This window comes from Rhinolophus ferrumequinum, chromosome 18 (genome assembly GCF_004115265.2).
Source record: "Rhinolophus ferrumequinum isolate MPI-CBG mRhiFer1 chromosome 18, mRhiFer1_v1.p, whole genome shotgun sequence".
In the NCBI taxonomy this organism is placed as follows: domain Eukaryota; kingdom Metazoa; phylum Chordata; class Mammalia; order Chiroptera; family Rhinolophidae; genus Rhinolophus; species Rhinolophus ferrumequinum.
Genome location: NC_046301.1, coordinates 58,450,137 through 58,473,206, shown reverse-complemented (window position 1 = coordinate 58,473,206; position 23,070 = coordinate 58,450,137). Strand labels below are relative to the sequence as shown.

Genomic DNA, 23,070 nt, shown 5'->3' with positions numbered 1-23,070 from the left:
TCCCTACATTCCACCCATTTCAAGCAAGCCGCCTGCCTTTAGTCATCCTTCAGCTCAGCTACCCTTTTTTGCAAGGCAAAGGCTACCATCAAGCCCATGACCATCCTGGGTCTTGAGAATGCCAGAGAACTATTTAGAGTTAATGTTAGGTGTTCCCAAAAGGGGCGGAGGGGAAGAGAGTGGAAACTTCTAGACTCAGAAGCGAAGTAAAATCTCTGGGCTCCACATGTATCAAAAGCCTTAAAAATGTACACGCCCTTTATTTTTATTCCAGGAGTTCCCCTTAGGACGTGTGCTAAAATGTCTGACAAGAAATTCAAAACATAGGCATTTATTCCATCTAGAAAGTATACACAGCCTAAACATCTGAAACGGAAACAAATTATAGCACATTTTGTTCATTTGCGGGACACCGGTATGGGAAGTCGATGGGGAGAGTGGGGTAATCTGACAATATCTGGAGACATTTTTGGGGTCACACTGGGGCTACTGACATCTAGTGGACAGTGAGTGACCAGGGACACTGCTCACCATACCATGATACACAGGACAGTGCCCTACCACAAGGAATTCTTCCCTCCAAATTGTCAACAGTGCCAAGGCTGTGAACCCTTGTAGTACACCATACGTATGGTGTCTTGCAACTTAAAAAAAAAGCTCTTAAACAACACTTAATATGATAAAATGCCCATAAAGTTAAAACAAACAAAAACCACGTAAATCTACTTTTATTAAAACACACGTGTTTGTCTGTATACCTGTAAGTGAGAAGGTGCATATAGACGGATATAACGGAGGCACTCACCAAAAGTGATTAAAATACTGAGCGATTAAAATTAGAGATAATTTTATTTTCACACGTGTACTTTTTACATTTTCCAAATTAGCGAAAAGTATTATTTTTACAATTTTTAAAAATGATAAAATTAAAAATAAGAAACCTCAATCTTTGATGAAAGATTCAAACTGCAATGTTAAGTATTTCATTCACTATTATTATCAATAATCACCCAAGAAATGCAGTTTTATTACATGTCAGGCACTGCTCTCTACATTTTATTACACCCCACAATGCTAGCAGGTTTATTATCCACACTTGACACGTAAGAACTTGGTTTAGGAACAAAGTTGGTACTCAAAAACCCAGCTGTACCACTTCCGACTATATCTAAACCCAGTATATGCTTTTGAGATACACTGTCTAAAAATGTTTGGTAATTGCACCCAATTTCTAGGCCTCTAAATAGTAGCCTGCAGAGCCCACACAGGATGTAAACAGGAGAGATGTACACCCTAACATTTCATCACAAAGTGCCCTAAATGAGAGTGGGAATGACACATGCTGAGCAGACAGGGCCTGGTCTACACTGACTAAAAGCTGAAATGGGGGGTGGGAACAACAGGACTGAAACTAGAAAATCTAATTTTAATCCCACACAAAGCCTAATTCAAAATTTTAACCTTTCAAAACACACCTACAAGTCTTTCACAATTTTGCCTGTTTAGATGAGTTAGGAGAGCGGTCTCTTGTCCTGAGTATGAGGAAATTTTTTCTAAGTTTAGCTACTTTTTACTTTTGAAAGGCAAGTCACTTATGAATTCCCAGAATTAGTCCCACTTTGTGGCACAGACTCTGGAAACGATGGGTCGTAGTCCCTAATCACTTCTATGTAACCTCAAGGACCTAATTTCGACCAGAGGGGTCTAATATTTCATATCGCTAACCACGAGCCCAGACACCTCTAAAGAACATGCTAGCTCAACCACCTACGGGCGCTGTCCTCTACCCCTGACCTCGGCCACCTGTTCTTCTCTGGGCATTGATGACTTCTCTGGAAAAGCAAGGGGAAAAGACCCGTGCTAAAGTGGTACCAATGCAAGTAACTATTACCACAGCTTCCTGGACAAAAGGCTAACTCCAAGTAGTTTTGCTTTGACCCAAGCTTTGATCTAGACATTCAGACAGGTTTCTGAAGCACCCAGCTAAGGTTTGGTTTGTCTAATGATGTAAAGATCCCTGTTTGGAGCCAAGATCATTTTCATTAGTAAGTCTTGAACCTCATCAGTTTTAAATGACCATCTACATTAAAACTTTTCAAACTAATACTAAGTTATTTCACAGCTATCGTAAAACAGACTTTCAGACCATGAATAATTCAACAGTGAAGCACACAAAAGTATTTGTATGTTCCCTGCTATGGACAGTCTCCCTCAGTCTGTATTCATTTATTCAGTATTTATAGCTGAAACATAGACCAATACAAGAGCAGCAAAAACACGTTAATGTTTTCAAATTAAACTTAAATGTAAAGCCCTTTGTGTAACCTAACTTAAAAATTTAACCTTTCAAAACACGTGTCCTGTACAAGTTTTAACCAGTTAGATGAGTTATGGAAAAGTTGTCCTAAGAAAAGCTGTTAAGGGCTGGCCCGGTGGCTCAGGTGGTTGGCAAGCCATGCTCCTAACTCCAAGGTCGCAGGTTCGATGCCCACACGGGCCAGTGAGCTGCGCCCTCCACAGCTAAGACTGTGAACAACAGCTCTCCCTGGAGCTGGGCTGCCGTGAGCAGCTGGAGGTTGCCGTGGGCTGCAGCGGGCTACTGCGTGCTGCCATGAGCGCCGGCGGTTAACGTGAGTGGCCAGCAACCATCATGAGTGGCCGTGGGCTGCTGTGTGCTGCCATGAGTGGCCGGCAGCCATCGTGAGCAGCCAGCAGAGCTGCCATGAGCTGCTGGGAGCGGCCGACCAACTGCCTCAGCCCCGGGGAAGCCCAAGGCTCACAATACCAGCATGGGCCGGGGAGCTGTGTCCTACACAACTAGACTGAGAAACAACAGCTTGAACCGGAGTGGGGGATGGGGAGGCAGAAAGGGGAAAAAAAAAGAAAGAAAAGCTCTTTCTTAAAAAGTAAACTGAATTATTGAAAATGATACAAATTAATTTTTTACTTGCTAAGCAGCTGTCCTCCGTTGCCTGAATTTAGCACTTCTGCAGATCAATGGGACATATACAACTGTCAGAAGTTTTGTGTGGCACCTTTCAAAAAAACAAGTCCATCACACAGTTGTGTTAAATTATACTGTCCCTGTCACTATAAAATCTAATAATGAGAATGTCAGCCAATGAGGGTAGCAAGATTTCAAAGTCTTATGGAATTAAATTCTTCCAAAAATAACTTGTATCAGGCATAAAAAGGAATGAAGTGTTGATATATGTTACGACATAAATGAACCTCGAAAACATGACGCTCAGTGAAAGGCAGACACAAAGGACCACACACGGCATGATTCTATTTACGTGAAATGTGCAGAATAAGCAAAGCTATAGAGACAAAGTCACTAGACAACGCTGAGGGCTGGGGGCCGGGGAAAGGGGGAATGACTGCTAATGGGCCGGGGGGTTGCTTTTTGGGGTGATAAAAATGTTCTAGAATTAGGTACTGGTGACAGTTGCATAGCCTTGTGAATAAGCACTGCACTGACTAATTTAGACAGACGAATTTTATAGTATGTGAATTATACCTCATATTTTTTTTAAAAAAATCACACTGGTAAAACATAGGCTGGGTGCAAATACTCCAACAATCTATTTTGGACCCTAGAGAACTTGGATTCTATTTAGTCTCGGGTTGTTGTCATTTTCCTTGTTCTAAGTCCTATTTTTTAAACCAGGAAGGAAGCCAAGCAGGTGCACTCAGTTGCTCAAACCAGTTGGAGCAGCTTTTAAGAGTGTGTCTTACTCTAGTTCTTTTTTAATCCCAATGACAAGAGCTGGGATGCTTTCAATACAGACTTTAATTTTACTTGGCGCCTGCACATCTCTTTACTTCTCCAGTACCCCTGACAGAGCTACTTGTTATTTGGTAAAGAGCAGCCCTAATTATTACATGGAGGACGATGAGGGCCAACGACATTCTCCTTCTGGCCTGGGCAGAAAGAGTGCTAGAAAACCAGTTCTCTAAGTAAGTTCTCCAAACACACACTCAGGCCTCACGCAGCAGTAGGTACAGGTGGATGGATACCTTTAACACATCTCTTTGCTGTCCTTTTGCTTGTGGCTTCCAATGTGATGCCAATTTCATCAGGATCCTGCCCTTCTTCCTTAACCGCCTGTGGGGAAGAGACGAGTATTTACATTATCAAGAGCTGCCGGACACACGCTGTTCCTTGTAAGTAACAACTTCCTAGCACACAAAGGCAAACTCTTCCTTGCAAAGACCAAGTCTGCTTCTGCTATGTGGGCTGCAAGCCCAAAAGGCACAGGATGAATCCAATGCAACTTGGTTCTCTCTGGGCCCCATGCCCAGAAGACAAAGGGGTGTGTGAGCTGCGACTCCAGAATTGGGGTCAATGACCAGTTCCAAAATGGCCCCTAACCTCGAAACTGCCCAACCTTCCAGTTTAAGTTAATAACACAACACAAAAGCAGAGGCTTGTACTTGGTCTGCGTGGGCCAAAGGCTGCGTGTTGTTCCAGGGGCTATCTCTGACCTCTGGGGAGGAAGAACACCAAACAGACCAGGTCAGGGAGGTATCTGTGTCCCTGGAACAGGAGCCGGCACTCAACGGTAAACTCACCAAGTCCCTACCCTTAAGAAGCTTGTTCTGGTTGGGAAAACAACTATCCCCTGCACTTAACTTTGTGTTACGTGCTGTGAGGTGGGACATCAACACAGGGTGATGTACTAGAACGAGGCAGGGAGGTGGAACTGCACTTTAGGGAGGGTGGTCGGGGAGCTGACAGCTCAAACCCAAAATGACAACACGGAGTCTGCCAGAAGACCTGGGAGCAGTCCCGCGAAGGACTTAAGTGCAAAGGTTCTGGGGGCAGCTACAAGAACGGCCCCCTTTCCTGCAAGATCTCCAAGGTCCTTCAGTCATTCCTTCTCCAGAAGAAACTGAGGCGCAGGAAGAGGAAGGCACTTGTCCAAGGTCACAGACCCGAGTCTCCAACTCAAGCCCTGTGAGGAGTCCAGGGGCCGCCCTAGTGGCTAAGAAGGCCGGCTGTCAGCGCGCGTAAAGCTACAGGCTGGCAGAAGGCAAGAAACAGAGAGGGGCAGTGACAGGCCAAGGTCACACAGCTCGGGCGGGGGGTCGACCAAGACTGGGATGGGCCGGGGACACCAGGGTGCAGAAGTCGCGGTGACAGGCCCGCGTGGGGGCGTGCCCCGGCCTCCTGCGCCACCCCGGGTCCCTCTGCAGCCTCACCTTCTTGAGTCGCTCCATCAGGACGCTCTTGTTGCCGCCGGTGTCTAGGTTCCGCTTCTTCAGCTCCGCCCGTAAGTCAATAACTCGCAGGTCGCTGAGTCGTCGCGTCCCGGCCTCAGAGGCGCCCGGACCGACAGTGGCCGTGCCAGAACCCGAGTCGCCGGACCCTGCCAGAGTCTCCGCCATCCCGGGTTTCCCGTCTCCGCCACCTACTCCCCACACCGCCAGGGGCTGTAGCGGCTTTGAGCACAAAATGGCGCTGCCTAAGAGGAAAACGCATTCGCTTCCTCCCGCCCCGCTTTCCGGCCGCGCATGCGCGCCGCCCCTACCAGCGTTCTTAGCCGCAAGTCGGCTACCGCGTAGCCCAACCGCTCGTTTCCCATCATAACGCGCAGGCGCTGTAACTGCAGCACGCATGCGTGCCGGCCCTTCGCGGCGGGAGGCCAGTGAGACGCAACGCGCCTGCGCACATCTCCCCAGAGCTCTCACCACGCATGTGCAGACGCGACCGGGAGCGTCGGTCCTGCGCCAGGTGCGCCTGCGCAGAAGCGAGGCGCGCCGGGGCGGCTGGAGCGGTTCTCTGGCAGGCGGCGCCATTTTGTGCTAGAAGCCGAGATAAAACCAGCCTGGTTCTGTGTGAAGTGGGTGGCGGAGCCAGGGTCCCTGGAATGGCGGAGACTCTCTCAGGCCTAGGCGATTCGGGTGCGGCGGGCGCAGCGGCTCTGAGCTCCGCCTCGTCAGAAACCGGGACGCGGCGCCTCAGCGATCTGCGGGTGATCGATCTGCGGGCGGAGCTGAAGAAACGGAATCTGGACTCGAGCGGCAACAAGAGCGTTTTGATGGAGAGACTCAGAAAGGTGAAGGTGGGGACCTGGGAGTGGGCAGGTGTTGGGTCAGGGGATCCCCGCGGCCGCAACTGAGTTGCCCTGGCCTCAGGGCCCGCCTTCGGCCCCGTTTGCGGCCTGCGCCCGGTCTGGTGCTCCGCGCTTCTTCTGGCTCCTCCTAGGCCCGAGCGGGAGCTGAGAGCCCAGCCGGGCCCAGGTTCAAATCCTTGTGCCGCATTAGAGCGAGAAAAACAAAATCTGGACGCGAACGGGGGAAGCCGCTGGTGTTCTGCAGCTCTACGTAGCGGGTGACATCGACCGAGGGCTTCTGTTTTCCCCATCGGCCACTTCGCCGAGGGCCTTGCTCTCATTGTCTCTTCTCGGTTTCCAAAACTGGACGGGGAAACCCTGAAGTCCTCACTTCCTAGGCGAGGTAGGGGACTCGGTCAAGGTCACACGGCCGGGGTGAGGAGGCGACGGGATTTGAACCCGAGCTGGCTGATTCCGAGCCCGCGCTTGCCGCGGAGGTCTTTCCTAGGAAGGTTCGTTCCTTGTTCGTTTAGAGCCAACAAGTCTTGAATAGGGAGTTAATTTATAAAGTAAACACGTCAAGAGAATGTTTAAAGGAGGAAAAGAAAAACAGTTTAGGGGTTTTCAGCACTAGCTTGGAGAAAGAACACGGAAGGGAAAGTGCTATGTGTAATAGCGACCAGAAATGTAAAAGACAGACTTGGGGAGGACACCGAGATGGCTTCAGGACTTGAGGCAGGCAGAGTGTGGGCTCCCGTCACTGCGTCTGGACTCGGAGCTCTGCCAAGTCTCAGTGGGTAGATCTTGGGCATGGAAGACGTTTAATCCTCTCTGAGCCTGTTTCTTCTTGTGTAAAAAGAGAAGGAAAAAAAAAAGGTGCTTTCCTGTTAGGACTAAGTGAGGTTGCATGAAACAGGCGTGGCATGTTGCTTGGCACATGTAAACACTGAAGATTTGATCGTTGTCACAATTCATTTCTCTATGCCACCATGTTTCATTTTGAAAACGGGGCTTCTAATCCCTACCTTGAGGGGTTCTGAAGGGTCAGGTGTGAAAACCATGAAATGTCTGCATCCCTTACATTTTCCTTATTCCCTTTGGTTTCTTTCTTTGCCTTTTTCCCATCTAGGTCCTCTTGCCTTGGGACCCTCACAGCTGGGATACCTATCCCCCTCTCCCTGCAGACAGTGTGGTTTGTGACTCATTCCACCCTTTTGGCGCCCAAACAATTGAAGATTGGGGTTTTAGTTTTTATCAATTGTTATTAAGAGGAGGTAGGGATTACTTATTTTCCAGATGAGGAAGCTTGGGTTTGTGAATGGTCAGTTGATGTGCGCAGAGTCAGTCGGGGCCTTTCTAACTCGAGCTTTCACTACTAGTAGTGTTTCTTTCGCTACTGATACTAACTTCCTTTACTCTGAGCAGGCAGCCCATCGACCAAGATGGTTACCTGGGAAAGTGCAAGGAAAGTGAGGGTTGGCACTTGGGGAGATGTGGTCCCTGCTCTTCGCCACCAGGGTCTCCTATCAACAAAGCCAAATTGGGGGGGGGTCCTTCCCCCCCACCCCCCAGACATTCCAAAAACCTGCAAAGCTGATAAGATGACATTGAGCTTTCCTGTCTGGCTGGTGGCTGAGACTGGTGTGGGGCTTCAGGACTCTTCCATCATTGTCATCTCTGAGGGAACAAATCCATCCCTGCTTCTCCCTCCTTTCAGTTTCTTGGGGATGCCGCCACAATACATAAATACCGTCAGCCTGTATACACATCTCCTATCCTGCCCAAGCAAGTCTGGAACTTCTGAGCTTCTCTTTCTCTCCCACTTCTGTCATCCAGTTTGTGTCCCTTTGTTTATTTTTCCAAGAAGGGCAAAAAGAGGAAAAGAGAACACAAGTGTAACTTGCCAAGGCTCATAAGGATGTCTCAGAGCCCTCAGTGTCCCTAGGGATGACCCTGTAAACACTGCACCCAGAAGAGACATACTGAGTGTGGAATATATCCTCCTATCTGGGACAGTTCTCGTGGTGTTCCAGAATTGTCCCCAACAAGAGGATGAGAGACTTTCTGGTTGTCTGCTCTAATCCCAAGGCAGAACTCTCCAACTCCTGGCTCTGGCTTTAGAGAGAAGAGAGACATTTTCTTTGCTCCTGGTACAGATTAGGTGTGAAACACTCCCCACGTTTGTTCCCTCAACCCCATTCTAAATTCAGACTTACCAAACTGGAAAACTCCTGAGAATCTGAGACTTCTGAAACTGTCTAGAAATAAAACACAGTATTTGAAGTGGGTTTAAATGAAAACGATGCTCACAGTAAAGAAAGAAAGGATTATTAGTAAAACCTAAACATGAAGCCCAGTATCCAGGGATGTCGTTGACATGTTCAGTACTGATCTGCTGAGCATGGGTGGGGGCTGTTGAAGTGAATGACAAGGTCTTGGGGTGGGAGGCTGGGCTTGCCAGGAGCTCCTAATAAGTCTATGCTTTGAGATGGGTCCCCTAGTGGTTGAGAGCAAGACCTCTGGAGTCAGTCATAGATGTGTATGATTAGATAAGGTAATGCATGTCATGTCTGGTTCCATGCCTCGCACAGCAGGAACTCAGCCAGTGAGTGTTAGTACTCTTTCCAGACAGTGCCGGTGCAGGCGAGGCGTGGAGCTGGGGGTCTCAGAAGGTCGGACAGCACATTGCTGGGTGAAGTCATTGGGAACTGGAGAGTGCCCTTTCCCTTTTTGAGTGCCCTTGAGCCCAGGAATAGGATGAAGCAGATTGTGGTGGTAATGTTAAAAATAAGCCTAATGTTGGTTCAGTGCTAGCTTTACATGCGTAATAGAGTTCTCACGACAGCTTTTCAGGGTAAGTACTTTCATTAGCTCCATGTTCCAGAATACGAAAACAAACTCCGCGTAATTAAGTAAAGCTGAGAACTGGTTAAGTCTGACGCTACCTGTTCTGACTCCTGAGCCCTTCCTCCAAGGTGTAGAGCAAGAGAATGAATGAAAGGGATAGCGGGAAGCATTTCCGAATCAGCAGCCTGAAGCTTCTGTGAAAATCAAGTCTGTGTGCTGACTTTTGGTGAACTTTTCTTTTATCTTCTCTTTAGGCAATTGAAGATGAAGGGGGTAATCCTGATGAAATTGAAATTACCTCAGAAGGAAACAAGAAGACATCAAAGAGATCCAGCAAAGGTATTGAGGACTTTATGAGTTCTGCTAACATTAAGAGGTTTCTTCAAAACTGCTTTCTTTGCTAATGTGCCTTGTTTGCTAGGTTGTATTTGGGGCCTGTGAATTGCCCTGTGAATCAAAGGGCATGTTCTTTCAAGGTCCCGCTACTGTATTTTGTTTCTGCGCTACTTGGGAGTTCAGAGTGTGGCAAGGGGTATTTACACCTCTTCCTCATTTTCCTCTGTAGGTTGCTCAGCAGCCCTGGCTTATCCAGAACCTTAACCTTAGAGTATAGAGAGTATTTAGGACGGCTTGAGTTTCCTATTGCTCTGACTTGCAGAAACTAACTTCCCTTTTCCCATCTGACCAAAACAGTTGTCAGTTTTACAGATAGTGCTTTCAGAAACTGCCTGCCCTATAAAAGCACGTTCCGCGTGGCATCAATGACCTTAGCATCTGACCCAGGCCTCCGCTTCCCACTTCCTCCCCCAGCCACCTTCCTCTACTATGTTCTGGGCTTTCATCTGGCCACAGACGTGGTTCACTCTTGGCCCACTGTACTCTGCCCACACGCTCCTGTTTCCCATCTGTCTGCATTCGCATCCTATCAAGAGACAACTTCTGATCCCACCCGGAGCCACTCAGGTCTCCCCGGGTCCTCTGCACTGCTATGGTTCACTCCCTTATACCTTGCTGATGTCATTCTGCCTGTGTAGTAGCCAGATTGTTGAAGGCAGGGCTTGTATCTTCTTTGTTTCTCTTCCCCCTCGGCATTTGCTCAGTAATTTAATAACACAACTACTGTTTTAAGAAAGAATCAGCTAAAACTGGGCCTTTGGACTGGTCTAAAAGTTCCCTTGGTTGGTTGGAAACTTTGTTGCTCAGGCCCCAAAACAAAATGAAATACATGACCTGGCCAGTGGGTTTGAAATAAATGCCTAAGAGGCAGGCACACTGGTGTAAGCTCTGGGAAGACACCAGTCAGTGACCTCACCTTGGAATGGAGTCACTTCTGTGGTCCATCGTACATTATGCATCTTTGCCTTTGCCCAAGTAAATGTCAGAGAGTACTGGAAAATCAACAGAGAAAGACTGTTGTGGCGGGGGAAAATGGAGCCTGCGGATCTTCCTTTTCATTAAAAAATAAATAAATAGATAAAAAATACTTGTACCAAGGTTTTTAAAAGTACAGACATGCATTAAGTAAAATGTAGTTTTCCCCGATTGGGAGGCAGCCTATTAGAAGGTTGAGCATGTTTCCCCAGACTTCTCTGTGTGTTATGCAGTCACTGAAAAATAAACACGTTAGGATGCACACACACCTGTGTACGTGTCTTTCTTTCCTTTAAAAAAATATGTCCTACTATGTAAAATAGTTTATGATTTGCTTTTTTTTTTTTTTAAGACGTTAAGGACGTCTTTCCAAAGTTTTGCAAGTAAAGCCCCCATACTTTTTTAATAGCTTGATAGTAATCCTTCATGTGACGTACCACAACTTAGTTCATCAGTCTCCTTATTACTAAACTTTTGAGATTTTTTCCCCAATTTTCACTCGGCATTTCCAGTTTTCAGTGCTGCCACGATCCAGAAATGTCTCTGTGGTTGAAGGAATATATTTTTTGATAAGTAACTAGAAGTCTGGGATCAAAGGATATGTGCGTTTTATTTTAAAATAGCTACTCCACCAGGCTGTGCTAGTTAATCTCTCACCCAGCAGTGCAGGAGGGAGTGCCTGTCTCTTTAAGCTCCCGTGGCACTGAGCGTTATTTCTCTCTCTAGTTCTCTCTTATGTGGAAGAAAGGTATTTTGTTGTATTAATCAGCACTTCTCCACAGGTGAAGTTTTCGTTTGCATTTCTTTCCAGATTAGAGAGTTTCTGATAATTGGCCATCATTGTTTCCTGAAATGCCTTTTCTACCCTTTGCCCATTTTTTCTACTGGTTGTTTGTTTTCTTGACTTTTGAGTTCTCTTTATAAAATGTCGCAATTGTTTTCTTCCCCAGACTGTCTTTTGACTTATCTGGTTTGCGGTGTTTTGGTCATTACATTTTTAATCATTTACACTGGCTGTGCATTGTAGAGTAATAGTTACGGTTTCATTTTTACATTTGGATGTTTAGTTCATTTGAAACTTAACCTTTGCATATGGTGTGAGGTAGAAAGGGATCAAACTATGGAATATTTCTATCAGATTCCTCTTGCCCAGTCCTCCCCTGTGACCTCCTCTGCCCCCCACCCCCGCCCCCACGTAATTCCTTTCACCATAGGTGGGTTTTGCCTTTTCTGGAACTTCATGTAAAATTAAAACCATTCAGTACAGGCTCTTTTGTGTCTGATTTCTTTTCTTGGCCATAATTCGTTCTATCTGGAGCTTTACAGTACATTTTGATATTTGATAGAGCAACTCGGTAAGTTTCGCTGAATTATGTCCAACTACCTGATTAGACTGTATCAAGATTTTAACAGCATACTGATTAGTTTGATCAGAATCCTTGAAAGCATAGCTCAAGTTGTCTCAGCACTCCTCCAAAATAATAGTTTTACGCCAATAATTTGTTTAGCAGAATCTTTTAAAAATAATTACCAGGAAAGTAGATTTAACTGGAAAAGCAAAGTCAGCATGTTTGCTTTTTTTTTTTTTTTTTAATTATTATTTTTTAAAGGTGGGCGCAGTTCACAGTGGCCCATTTGGGGATCAAACCAGCAACCGTAGTGTTATCAGCACCACGCTCTAACCAACTGAGCTAACCGGACACCCCCAGCACGTTTGCTTTTTTAACTATTACTCAAAACTGTGCTGCTGGATTGTTTGGGGTTTGTTTGTTTACATGTGTATATTTTTTCCTGAACTATTTGAGAATAAGTTGCAGGCATGGGCCCCTTTGCCCTACATACCACAATGTCGCCTAAAAGCAAGGACATTATGTATCTATGGTTATCAAAATCAAGAAGTTAGCATTGTGGGCAGCTGGATGGCTCAGTTGGTTAGAGCGGGAGCTCTTAACACAAGGTTGCTGGTTCAATTCCCACATGGGATGGTGGGCTGCGCCCCCTGCAAGTAAGATTGAAAACGACTGGACTCGGAGCTGATGGGCGCTGGAAAAAATAGACTGTTCCCCAACATTCCCCAATTGAAAAAAAAAAGTTAGCATTGATACAATACTACTATCTAAGCTCAGGCCTGACCTTATTTAGATTTCAGCATTTGTTTTAGTAACGTGCTTGGTAGTTCAGAAGAAAAATCAGCCCTGCATTGCATTCAGTTACCATGTCTCTTTGGTTTCTTTTAATCTGAAACAGATCCCAAGTCTTGCGTTATAGTTGTGACATCGCCATTTTTGAAAGTGTAGATCACTTATTTGAAGACTGTTTTTGATTTGAATTTTTTTATTTTGCTTTTTCTAGTGATTAGGTTCACATTGTACCTTTCTGTCAGCAATACCTCCAGAAGCGCTATTCTCGGTGTAGCCTCTCCAGAGGCACATGGTGTCTGTCCATTTGAGTAACCCACAGTGTTGGTCAGGTTTCTCCACTGGAAAGGTACTGTCTTACCCTTTGTAATTGTATCTATGGGGACACTACTTGGAGACTTACATACTTACATTTAATACTCAATATTCTGTTCCTCCTCCACTGATTCTTCGGCACTATCCACTGATAGTTTCGGCATCCACTGATTCTTCTCCAATAGTGATTTTCTAAATTTATTATTCCTTCTACATCTGTTAGTTGGTTTTCTACCTACCATAAGCCCTTCTCCCCCATTTATCAGTGTGAACTTTATTCATAGATTGTAAGACTTTATGATTATTATTTTAAATTTTGATGTTCAAATTGTCCCAGTGAGAGCCCTTCAAGCTGGCTCTTGTGTCTTTTTTGACATGTCCATGTCATTGTTTGAGCACTTCTTACTTTCTGATAGAAGAGGGTGTTCCAGTCTCTTGTACTTGCCCTCCCCCACCCCAAGACTCAGCCATTTCTTCCAAGCAGCCTGATCCTTTTGGAGGAGAGTGGTTGGTACTCTGCTACTGGGATGGCAGCTCTTTCTAGGCCAGTGCTGGGTTTGTAAGGTCTATTGGGCTGAATATGCCTCATTCTGGTAAGGCACTCAGAACTAAGCCAATGACAACTTCAGAGATGTGAGAAAATAAAGCCCTGGCTGATACGCACAGTGTCCTTACCAAAGTCACTGGCTAGTTAGAATTGTTTGTCACTTCACATTCTCTTGCATTTTGAGGTGGCAGTGATATCTTCTGTAAGTCAAAGACTTACTGTTCAGGAAGATGCTGCCAGATTGGGGCGGGTGTGTGTGTGTGTGTGTGTGTGTGTGTGTGTGTGTAGTGTTGTTAAATAGGACATGATGCTGAAAGGAACTATTCAAGACCTATGATATAATTCATTTTGAGGAAGTTTTTCTAGATGTGAAGATTTCATATCAGAAAGTTGCCCATTCCCCCCAAAGTAACTTAAAAAGAAACTTTGGAATTTGTCTATTCTAAAATTAATCTAAAAAGAATAAACCCAAGAATAACGAAAATTTTGAAAAACCAGTGAGGCAGACTTGCCCTGATTTTAACAGTAGGATATTAGGACCAGGGAAGTTTTAGGATTTACTCATTTTAAAGGTAGCACTAAAGGTTTTTCAATAAATGATGTTAGAACAATTGGCTATCACACGGTGGGGAAAACTATTCCTACTCCTCCTGTGCAAAACAGAAATTCCAGCTAGGATAGTACTTTTATAATATAGTGGTAAGAAAGGCTTGAAATGAGACTAAAACTAAGAGACTATAAAGAAAAATAAATTTGATTACATAAAAGATTTAAGCTTCCCAACAAAAGACACCGTAAATAATTAAGACACACAACAGACTAGGAGAAAATATTACAGCATATAAATATCCAGAAAGCAATAAATATTCCTACAAATCCATAAGGAAAATAAACAATCCCGTTGACCAAAAGCAGAAGACTGAATGAACAGTTCACAAATAGAAGAAACAAATGTGACCTATAAACAAAAAAAGATTCCCGTGTTAGCAATTGAAGGACAACACACAAAAATAATGAGATACCATTTTTGCCTATCACACTGGTAAAAATGTATACCATTCCTAATGTGCCCCGTTGGTAAGGGTGTGAGAAATGGGCAGTTTTTGCAGTGATAAACTCACAAAGCCTCTTGGCGGGTAATTAAGGAACATCCACAGTATGGAATACAAGATGGCAGTAGATCAGTGTATGTAGCGCAGGAAAACATCTCAAGGCCTGTTACCGAGTGACGGCAAGCCACAGCAAGCATATACAACATAATCCCATTACATAGGAGTTTATTTCCGTTTATATGTGTATGTTAATGCCCAGGAAAACGTTTTGAAGGTCTACCAAGGAATACCGCGGGGAGAAGGGAGACTAGCTTTTTCCATATATTTAGGAGGGAGCATCTTTTTTTCTTTTAACTTTTTTTTTTTTTAACTTTTTTATTTACTTAAGTGTGTTTTCCCAGGACCCATCAGCTCCAAGTCAAGTAGTTGTTTCAATCAGTTGTGGAGGGCGCAGCTCACAGTGGCCCCTGTGGGGATCGAACCGGCAACCTTGTTAAGAGCATCGCGCTCTAACCAACTGAGCTTCTTGGCCACCCCAGGAGGGTGCATCTTTTATTAGTGAAGTAAAATTTACAGTGAAATGAGTGCATCTTTTCATGAATGTATTTGTATAGTTACGTAACTGTGTCTGTGTGATCAAATAAAAATAAGCAGTGGGCCGCCCACACGGGGTGCTATGAGGGAGTCCCAGCAGAAGTCGAGGGAGGCGGCCGGCCCGCCAGGCGAGTGTGGCCATAATCACCGAGGCAGAAGCTGAGCAGGGAGCGGGGGTGGCATCACAGGCAAGAAGGCCAGGAGCAGGTTCTGGAGCAGAACAGCAGTGCCTGTCGTTTGGAGGCTGTGAACGAAGCTGGCATTTTACTTTATGGAGGACGGATTTGAGGGGCACTTTTTCCTTTAGTGTAAAGACAGACGGTGTTCTAGTTTTTGCTGGGGAGCAATTTTTTCCCCCCAGAAGCAACAATTTTTTTAATTGTATAATTTTAAAAATGAACAAAGTAAAAAGACAAATGACAAACTGGGAAAATACTTGCAACTTATGTCACAAACAATAGGCTTCTATACCTAATATGCAAGACCCTAAAAATTCTACATACCCGTAGCAGCAGTATCCAAGGAGAAATATACTCAAAAGTAAAGATAACATTTGTAGCAGCCACTGATCCTTGGGGTACCAGAAAAAGGTGGGGTATAAGTACAGGTAGGAAGAGAGCGATATTTTTCATTTACGTTAATTTGGCATTAACCACACCATTTTTCATCTTTGGAAGGTAAGGTGTCTTTTCCCAAATAGTGATTGTTGAGAAGCATTCTAGTGGGGGAACATGCTTTCTATATTGAAAACTAAACATTCCTAAGACTGCATGTTCACTTGGTATTTCTGACCATGAGCTGTTGTCCCCCAGAAGGGATTTGGGCTGCAGTGTACCTGTGCCGCTGCTCAGAAGAAAAGGTAGTTGTAAGAGTGGAAACCCCTGATCGTGCTTGATGAAAACGTGCTGCCTTTCTTGTAAAAGAGAGAAATACAGTATAAAGGGTGGCAAGTTTGTGGTAACCTACTCAGGTTTTTCCTAGTCACTAGAACAGAATTGGACAAAAAGCCGTGTACATGTTCCAGAACGATAGCAGCTTTATCAAATCTAGTAAAGCTGGGGAATGCTGCTGGGGCATCTTCCTGGTGTATGAATGACGACCATTGGTTGAGTTCGAAACGTCTTTTGAAACCCAAAGCATATTTTGTCATAAGATTATCATCAAATGGTAAATGGGTCCCCCGCCAGCCACCAAGGCTATTTGTACGTAATGTACTGAGTTCTAGTATTAGTGTGAACAATCTCCTTTGTTCCTAAATAAAAATCAAGTAACACATGTTACAAAGAAATTTTTATTCCTGAGAGAGGGTAGTTTGTGTATTTATTGTTTGTTGTTTAAGTCTGCGTTATGGTGTGAATGATTAGATTTGGGATTTTTTTGGACGTTTTTTCCCTCCTAATGTTGCACATTTTGTACAGCTTAAGCTTAATCGTTCAATATAGGCAAATTAATGTCTAGTTCCCTTATATTACTTGAAGCAACACTTAATAAATAGGCTTAAGAAATTGATCGTCACGCTGGGAAAAAGGCCTTGCAGAAAATGAGTTTTCCTGAGGTGTGGCAGATCAGCGCCCTTTCCTGCGTCCGGCCTTCGAGAAGCTGAGTGCCACCTTCCTGATTAAGCGCTATAGGAAGTTGCGGCTCTGGCAGTAGCTCCAAGACACAAACCTACTATACTTAGCTCTGCTTTTGAGACACAGTCTTCACAGGATATTTCATTTTCATCCATGTTATTTTATTCTTCACATTGAAAATAATCAATGTAATTTTGGCGAGCCTACTCTAGAGACCAAAAATTTCATTTTTGCCATAATTTTTTTTGGTTATGCCTAATTTCCATTTTTGCTTCAGCTGCCATTTCTATTATCATTTACATTTTTCTGTTTTTTACTCATTTTATCATTTGTGTAAAAAAGACAGCAAATGACCATACACATACTGCTGTTTCGATGAAAGTGCCAACATGCCTGCCTACTGTGAACTGTTGGCTCCATAACAGATTGTGAATATTATAAGCTAATCTATTAGGAAGAAAAATTACAAGGTTGGGTGAGGGGAGTTGGGGAAATGGTTTCCTCATTTTTTTAAACTGCTGAGTCAAAGCTGTCTAAAAAGTGAAATGCAAGCCTGAAAGTGTGGCCAGCCTTTTTATTCATTTTCTTTTCACCTTAAATTACTAACCTCTTGAAGGTTACTAGCCTGAAGTTAAGCCATTCCTTCCAGTTCACTTTCCTTTTCTTCTGGTTAATCTCAATACTTTGTATTTTTTTAAAATATTACAATGCCACATAATTAAAGTGAACAAAAATAACAGATAAGTGGAAGGGAATCAAAACTTGAAATAGTCCCGGACATGTATAAGAATATATAATGAGTAGGACCAACATTTTAGGTCAGTTGGGGGGTGATTAAAAATGGTGTGGGGAAATCAGTTTCCAGAAGGGATAACCATTTGGAAAACAGTTTCACTCTCTACAGAACTGAGAGTCAAGTGTGAAATCGAAAAACAAAAAAGAACTAAATACGGGTGAATATTTATGTAGTCTTAGTTTAGAAAAGGGCTTTAAAAACTCATTAGTGGCTTTGGCTACATGAAAGTGAATTTTACCCAAAACCCATAAATAAAACTGAAAGATTGGTGAAGAACTGGGAGAAAATGTGTGTTGTGTATACAGTATGCAAATATAAAATGAGGACAAATAGAACAAGCTTTTAAATGGGGAAAGGATATAAATGAGAAAGTTTTATAAAACTGTAAATGATCAACAGAATTTCAGCCTAAGCAATAATCAGATAAATTCAGGTTAAAACAAGTATTCTTTCTTTGCCTAGCACATTGGCAAAGGTAAAGAAAAATGGCTGGTTTTAACAAAGATTCAGAAAGATGAATACTTTTATCCACTGTTGCTGGAACTATGTGAATTGAAATAACCTTCCTCTGAAATATCTTGATAATGTGTAGGCTTTTTCTTTTTAATAAAAACCTTAAAAAATACTCTTTGTCCTGGAGATGCCATTTCTAGAAACATGTTCTAAGAGGATAATTGCCTGTGCGGGGCGGGGTGGGGGGGAGTCACCAGGATGTTCATCTTTATAAGCATTTTCTTAAATTTCCAACTATAGGTATTTATTAGATCAATGATGGTATGTGCGGGGCGGGGTGGGGGGGAGTCACCAGGATGTTCATCTTTATAAGCATTTTCTTAAATTTCCAACTATAGGTATTTATTAGATCAATGATGGTATCTCCATATAATGCTATTAAAGAATATGGAAATATGTTCAGAACTTGAATGAAAAGATTATAGAACAACAGTACAGTGCCATTTTTATAAGCATAGTACATGTATATACATAGCAAAATACGGGCGGATATCTATATGTGTTAGTATATAACAGGGATAACGCTAGGTCGTAGTTATGAATGGCTTTTATTTTCTCTTTGCTTATTTATGTTTTGCTTTATGTCACTGTTTCTATGCGAAGACATGCATCATATTCCTTAACTTAAAAAGCAGCACATTTGTATGCGATACTATTCTCCCTACAGTCAAAACCACTTGATAGAAGGCCAGGCCTGAGAAAGTTCTGGTCTGCCTACACCTTACGAAGAACCCATTTCCAGAACCTCTTCTGGGAGGTGGCAGGGAGCTGCCCTTGTGCAGAGTGGCCTTACTGTTCCTGGATCGCACAGGGCGGTTCCTAGGCCGGGAAGTGCCCTGGGCATTTTAGGAGACCACTCTGTAGTGCTGAGGGCCTGTAAACGTAAACGCTTCGCTTCTGCAACATGCATGTCATTGGTCTCATGCTCTTAATAATTCTCTCTTCAGGGCGTAAACCAGAAGAAGAAGGTGTGGAAGACAACGGGCTGGAGGAAAATTCTGGGGATGGACAGGTATGTGCAGCCTTCGCCAATGGATCCGTTCGGTGGGTGGACCCATGGCCGCCCATTCGTTGATGGTTGTGTTTTGTCACAGGAGGATGTTGAAACCAGTTTGGAGCACTTGCAGGACATCGACATGATGGACATCAGCGTGCTGGATGAAGCAGAAATCGATAACGGAAGCGTTGCAGATTGCGTGGAAGACGACGACGCCGACAACCTCGCGGAGTCCCTGTCTGATAGCAGAGAGCTGGGGGGGGAGATGAAGGAGCTTCCTGAGCAGCTTCCCGAGCATGCTGTAGGTACAGCCTCTAGGATACATGCGAAATGTGTCAGTTCCTCGAATAGCAGAACAGATGAGAAGTTTTATATTTGGAGTTAAGTTCTTTCAGTGCCAGTTCAACAGGATAATGGCTAATCTGTTCACATGTAAAATTCAGATGATTCTGAAAACACACTTTGCTTCATTGAAAAGTGGTGTCTCGTGAGGTACAGGGTCATACGCTATCTATTTGCATAATGCAACATTAAACATTTCAGGGACATTATTCAAGACCTTCCTACTATAGGAGGTTGGTCGGTGGTGTAATGGCTTGGATGCCTTGAAAATAGTGAAAGAAGTTCAAAGTTGGTTTTTTGCTATTAAGAACTGATCAGTACCCTGCTAATAGTAAACCTGTGATACTAAGATTTGGCATTATTTTTAAAGCCTTAGTTTTTTTTTTTTTTTTATGTTAGCAACATATCAAATTAAAATACACTTACAACAGATATTATTTATTGAACTATCTGCCAGGCATTAGGCATTATGTCCTTTAATCTTTTTAACAACAATATGACATAATAGATTATGCCCATTTTCCAGTTGAGGAAATTGGGGAGTAAAGAGGTAAAGAAATCTCTCCAGGCAATATACAGCTCATAAGAGCATGAGAATTAAGACAGGTTGATACCAGCATCCGTGTACTTACCTCACACATCATGTTGTCTTGGTGCCATTAATTTATTACGTTATTTTACTTCCGTGAGGGTGAATTTGCTGGATATACAGAAAAGTTAAAGGGTCACCTAAATTTTGCCAGTCCTGTGCTCCTGTTCCCACACTCTGGTTTGGAAGTTGCTCGTGGTGGCTTCTCAGACGTGCCATTCCATTCCGGGCAGTAGCCATCACGGACACAGTTCCAGCGTCATTACTATGCAGGCTGAGGAAAGAGTGGTGGCCACCAAAATCTAAGAATCCACTCCAAAGTATGATTCTGGACATTGTTCCTGGAGAGCAGCCCCCAAACCTGGGGTCCTGATCTACTTGGAGAGTGTACTACAGTCGTCCCCCCTTATCCATGGGAATATGTTCCAACACCCCCAGTGGAATCATACTATAATGCTGTTTTCATTTCTGCAGTTTAGAACTTTGTCACAAATGACTTTTCATGGCTGTTTTCCAATGAAAAGATGTAGCCTTATGTTACTTTATTATTGATGTAATAAACTTTATTCTCCATTTATTTTACAGGTGGAGGACAGAGAAACTATAAACAATTTAGATACTTCATCATCTGACTTCACTATATTACAGGTAAATTGTTGTATATCTCCGTAATTTTAGCATCAAAGGTTAGACTGCAGTTTCTGGAAACTACTGCAGACATTGTGTGGCACTCCCAAGTAAAAGTTTTTGCAAGGTTTGCCTACTTGGTCAGTATCTCTAGAGTGGGTTTTGCTCCCCTTTTCCCAATTACAATGTGCCTATTGCAAACAACTTGTTGTCTTGGCTTCCCCTTCAATCACTGGCTCCCTTGCAGCTGAGAGGGCATATTTGGGGGAAGTTCTTATTGATTTGATTACTGAGGAAAAGGCACACCTGTTGGACCCATTCCGGATGGCGTCCTCTTGCGGAAAGACCGAGACAGCAAGGAGGGGCGCCCCCTCTCTAGGACAGATTTCATTGGGTCCAGACTAGGATGCAGGGGGGTGGGATGGGCAGAGCATGGACATCACAGCTGGGACAGGTGGATTCCAGGGCTGCTGGTTCTGCCTTTGGGGTGTTTTTCTTATAGAAAATGCACAGATTTCTTTTGATGACTTGGCTGTTTCATTACCATCTGTAAATATTAAATCTTAGATGAGAACAAATGAAATGTGGACTAACTTTCAGGTATGATTTGCATAAATGTGGGTCTTGAGTTTTCTTTTAATTTTTCTGCCAGCCTACATAGATGTAAATTGTTGGAATAAACTTACTTGGGTAGCTGTCTAATTTTCAATGGAAAGTTTTGTGAGGAGATACAGTCAGCTTATGCCAGTCCTTGTTTTGTTTTGTTTTTTAACTTTATCATTATTTTTTAAAATAATGTCACCTATGCTGCTTAATTAGAAATCACTTCTCAGACAAGATCTCCATTTGCTTCTGCCAGGCAGGGCAAGGTTGGTTATTACCAAGCCAGAACCACAGCCTCAAAGAGGTTGCAAACCTCAAAAACACTTGGTGGAACCCAGCTCACTTTAGGGCTGATGTCTCTCCAGCTGCAAAGTGACACAACCCATTCCTGCCTCTGAAAAGAAAGGAGGAGCCGTGTCTGGTCGTTCATTGAGTGTCTTTCTAGGTCAAAGACTCCCAAATTAAAATGGAGAACATATAACCCCTCCCAGAGACAAATAGGAATGTATTCGTTTTTCTCTGAAAAAAGTTGAGAGAATTGTTCTGCCTCGTTTATTTCATTCGTAGAGTCTTAATTCCCAGAGTGGGGTACTTCTTATAAAAAACAAACTGAATACAAATAAATGAAACTACGGGGAAAGGGAACGATTTCCTAGGGCTTCCTAGAATGGCAGATCAAGCCCCAGTGGGAGGTACAAACCATCCACGTCCATTTAAGGGTATATCTTAAGTACCTATGACGCGTCGGTGTGGCTACAGACATGAATGAGAAGAAAGGCTGGTCTCCGTCCTCACAGGACCCATCCTCCACGTGTGGAGTATGCATGTAAACGGCATTGGGAAGAGCCCTGGACTGGTGCACAGACTCCCCATCACAGCCTGTGCTCGGCTGTGTGTTCTTCAGCAAGTTTGTCAACCACTCTGTGCCAGCCTCCCAATCTGAAAAGAGGGATGATGCTAATAGTACCAACTTGCTAGGGCTGTCTGATTAATACATGTATACATAAAGTGCTTACCGTATTTTGCTGTGTATAATGCGCTGCTGTGGATAATGTGCACCCACGTTTTCGGCCCAAACTTGCAGGGGGGAAAAAATCTTTCATTTTAATATTTTAATTCAAATTTTTCTTTGTTTACATTTAGGTAGTTGTTTTTTGTATTATAATGGAATTTTAGTGTTTGTTTTTTAACGTTATGGTACAAGAAATTTTATGTATTGGTAACAAAGTTAAGATATTTACGCACCATAGAAAGCCAAGAACTCTGCGTCGTTGCAAGTTCGTCATGAGTTCAACAAAACCAATTATCGTATTTCAGGGTATTATTTTGCATATGGATATCATTATTGATTTCTAGAGTTACACTTTTAACTCATAAGCATAAATAAAATAATTGAAAACGTGTATATAGATACGGAATTAGTACAGCCCATGTATAATGCACATCCTTATTTTTCCTTTACACATTGAGTTAAAAACTATGCATTATACATGGCAAAATACGATAAATTTGTGCCTAGAACCTAATCAGTGCTCATTAGTAGTATTGGCTGAAATTCCAGAATAATGTGCAGAAGGAACATGGGGGCCGGACCACATATTGAGAGAAAGGCCCTACATTAGTGGGGCAGCCTCTGGAGCCATTTGGGGAGGGCTTTCTCTGAGCAGTTGGCCCCTGAGCTAAATGTGTAGGACTTAGCTGGGGGTGGGGATAGGGGACAGGTGGGCCTGTCAGGGAGGTAAGTGGCATGAGGGGCCTTTGCTGACGGCTTTAGGCCAGAGGGCCACGTGGACATGTGCTCACCGTGGTGGCAAAGTGCAGACAGATGGGGATGGGAACAGTAAACCAGAGGCCACTGTAGGTGAGGGATAGCAGTGGTCTGAATTGACAGGGCCTCCCTGGAAGGGTATTTGGAAATTAGAGGTGGCTCAGTGATTGTAGGAGGAATGTGTTATCCTGAAGAGCACTCGAGTTACCAGGGAGGCAGGGGTGGTATGACCATACAAGATAAGAACAGGATCCAACAACCTGATCCTGTGTTCCCTCAGTTTTGTGACTGTTCAGAAACTAGCGCTACATTAATTCAGTGTCTGACGTGTGTCTGGC

At 43.7% G+C, this 23,070-nt stretch overlaps 2 protein-coding genes across 5 annotated transcripts in view; one reads left to right on the top strand and one right to left on the bottom strand.

Annotated features, from left to right (window-relative positions):
* Positions 1-5,515, bottom strand: part of SAFB2 (scaffold attachment factor B2) — a 31,524-nt gene extending 26,009 nt beyond the window's left edge. For 2 of the 3 annotated variants that reach the window (XM_033134021.1, XM_033134023.1), the window contains exons 1-2: positions 5,206-5,515; positions 4,021-4,108 (exon numbers count right to left, since the gene is read on the bottom strand). In XM_033134021.1, coding sequence (XP_032989912.1) covers positions 4,021-4,108; positions 5,206-5,391 — 274 coding nt within the window. In that variant the 5' untranslated portion in view covers positions 5,392-5,515. The remainder of the gene's footprint in view (positions 1-4,020; positions 4,109-5,205) is intronic. The other variant, XM_033134022.1, reaches the window with a different exon arrangement.
* Positions 5,516-5,755: 240 nt separating this feature from the next.
* The window catches only part of SAFB (scaffold attachment factor B), a 32,986-nt gene continuing 15,671 nt past the window's right edge, over positions 5,756-23,070 (top strand). For both annotated transcript variants that reach the window (XM_033134025.1, XM_033134024.1), the window contains exons 1-5: positions 5,756-6,062; positions 9,161-9,245; positions 18,754-18,818; positions 18,901-19,104; positions 20,320-20,382. In XM_033134025.1, the coding sequence (XP_032989916.1) occupies positions 5,874-6,062; positions 9,161-9,245; positions 18,754-18,818; positions 18,901-19,104; positions 20,320-20,382 (606 nt within the window). In that variant the 5' untranslated portion in view covers positions 5,756-5,873. The remainder of the gene's footprint in view (positions 6,063-9,160; positions 9,246-18,753; positions 18,819-18,900; positions 19,105-20,319; positions 20,383-23,070) is intronic.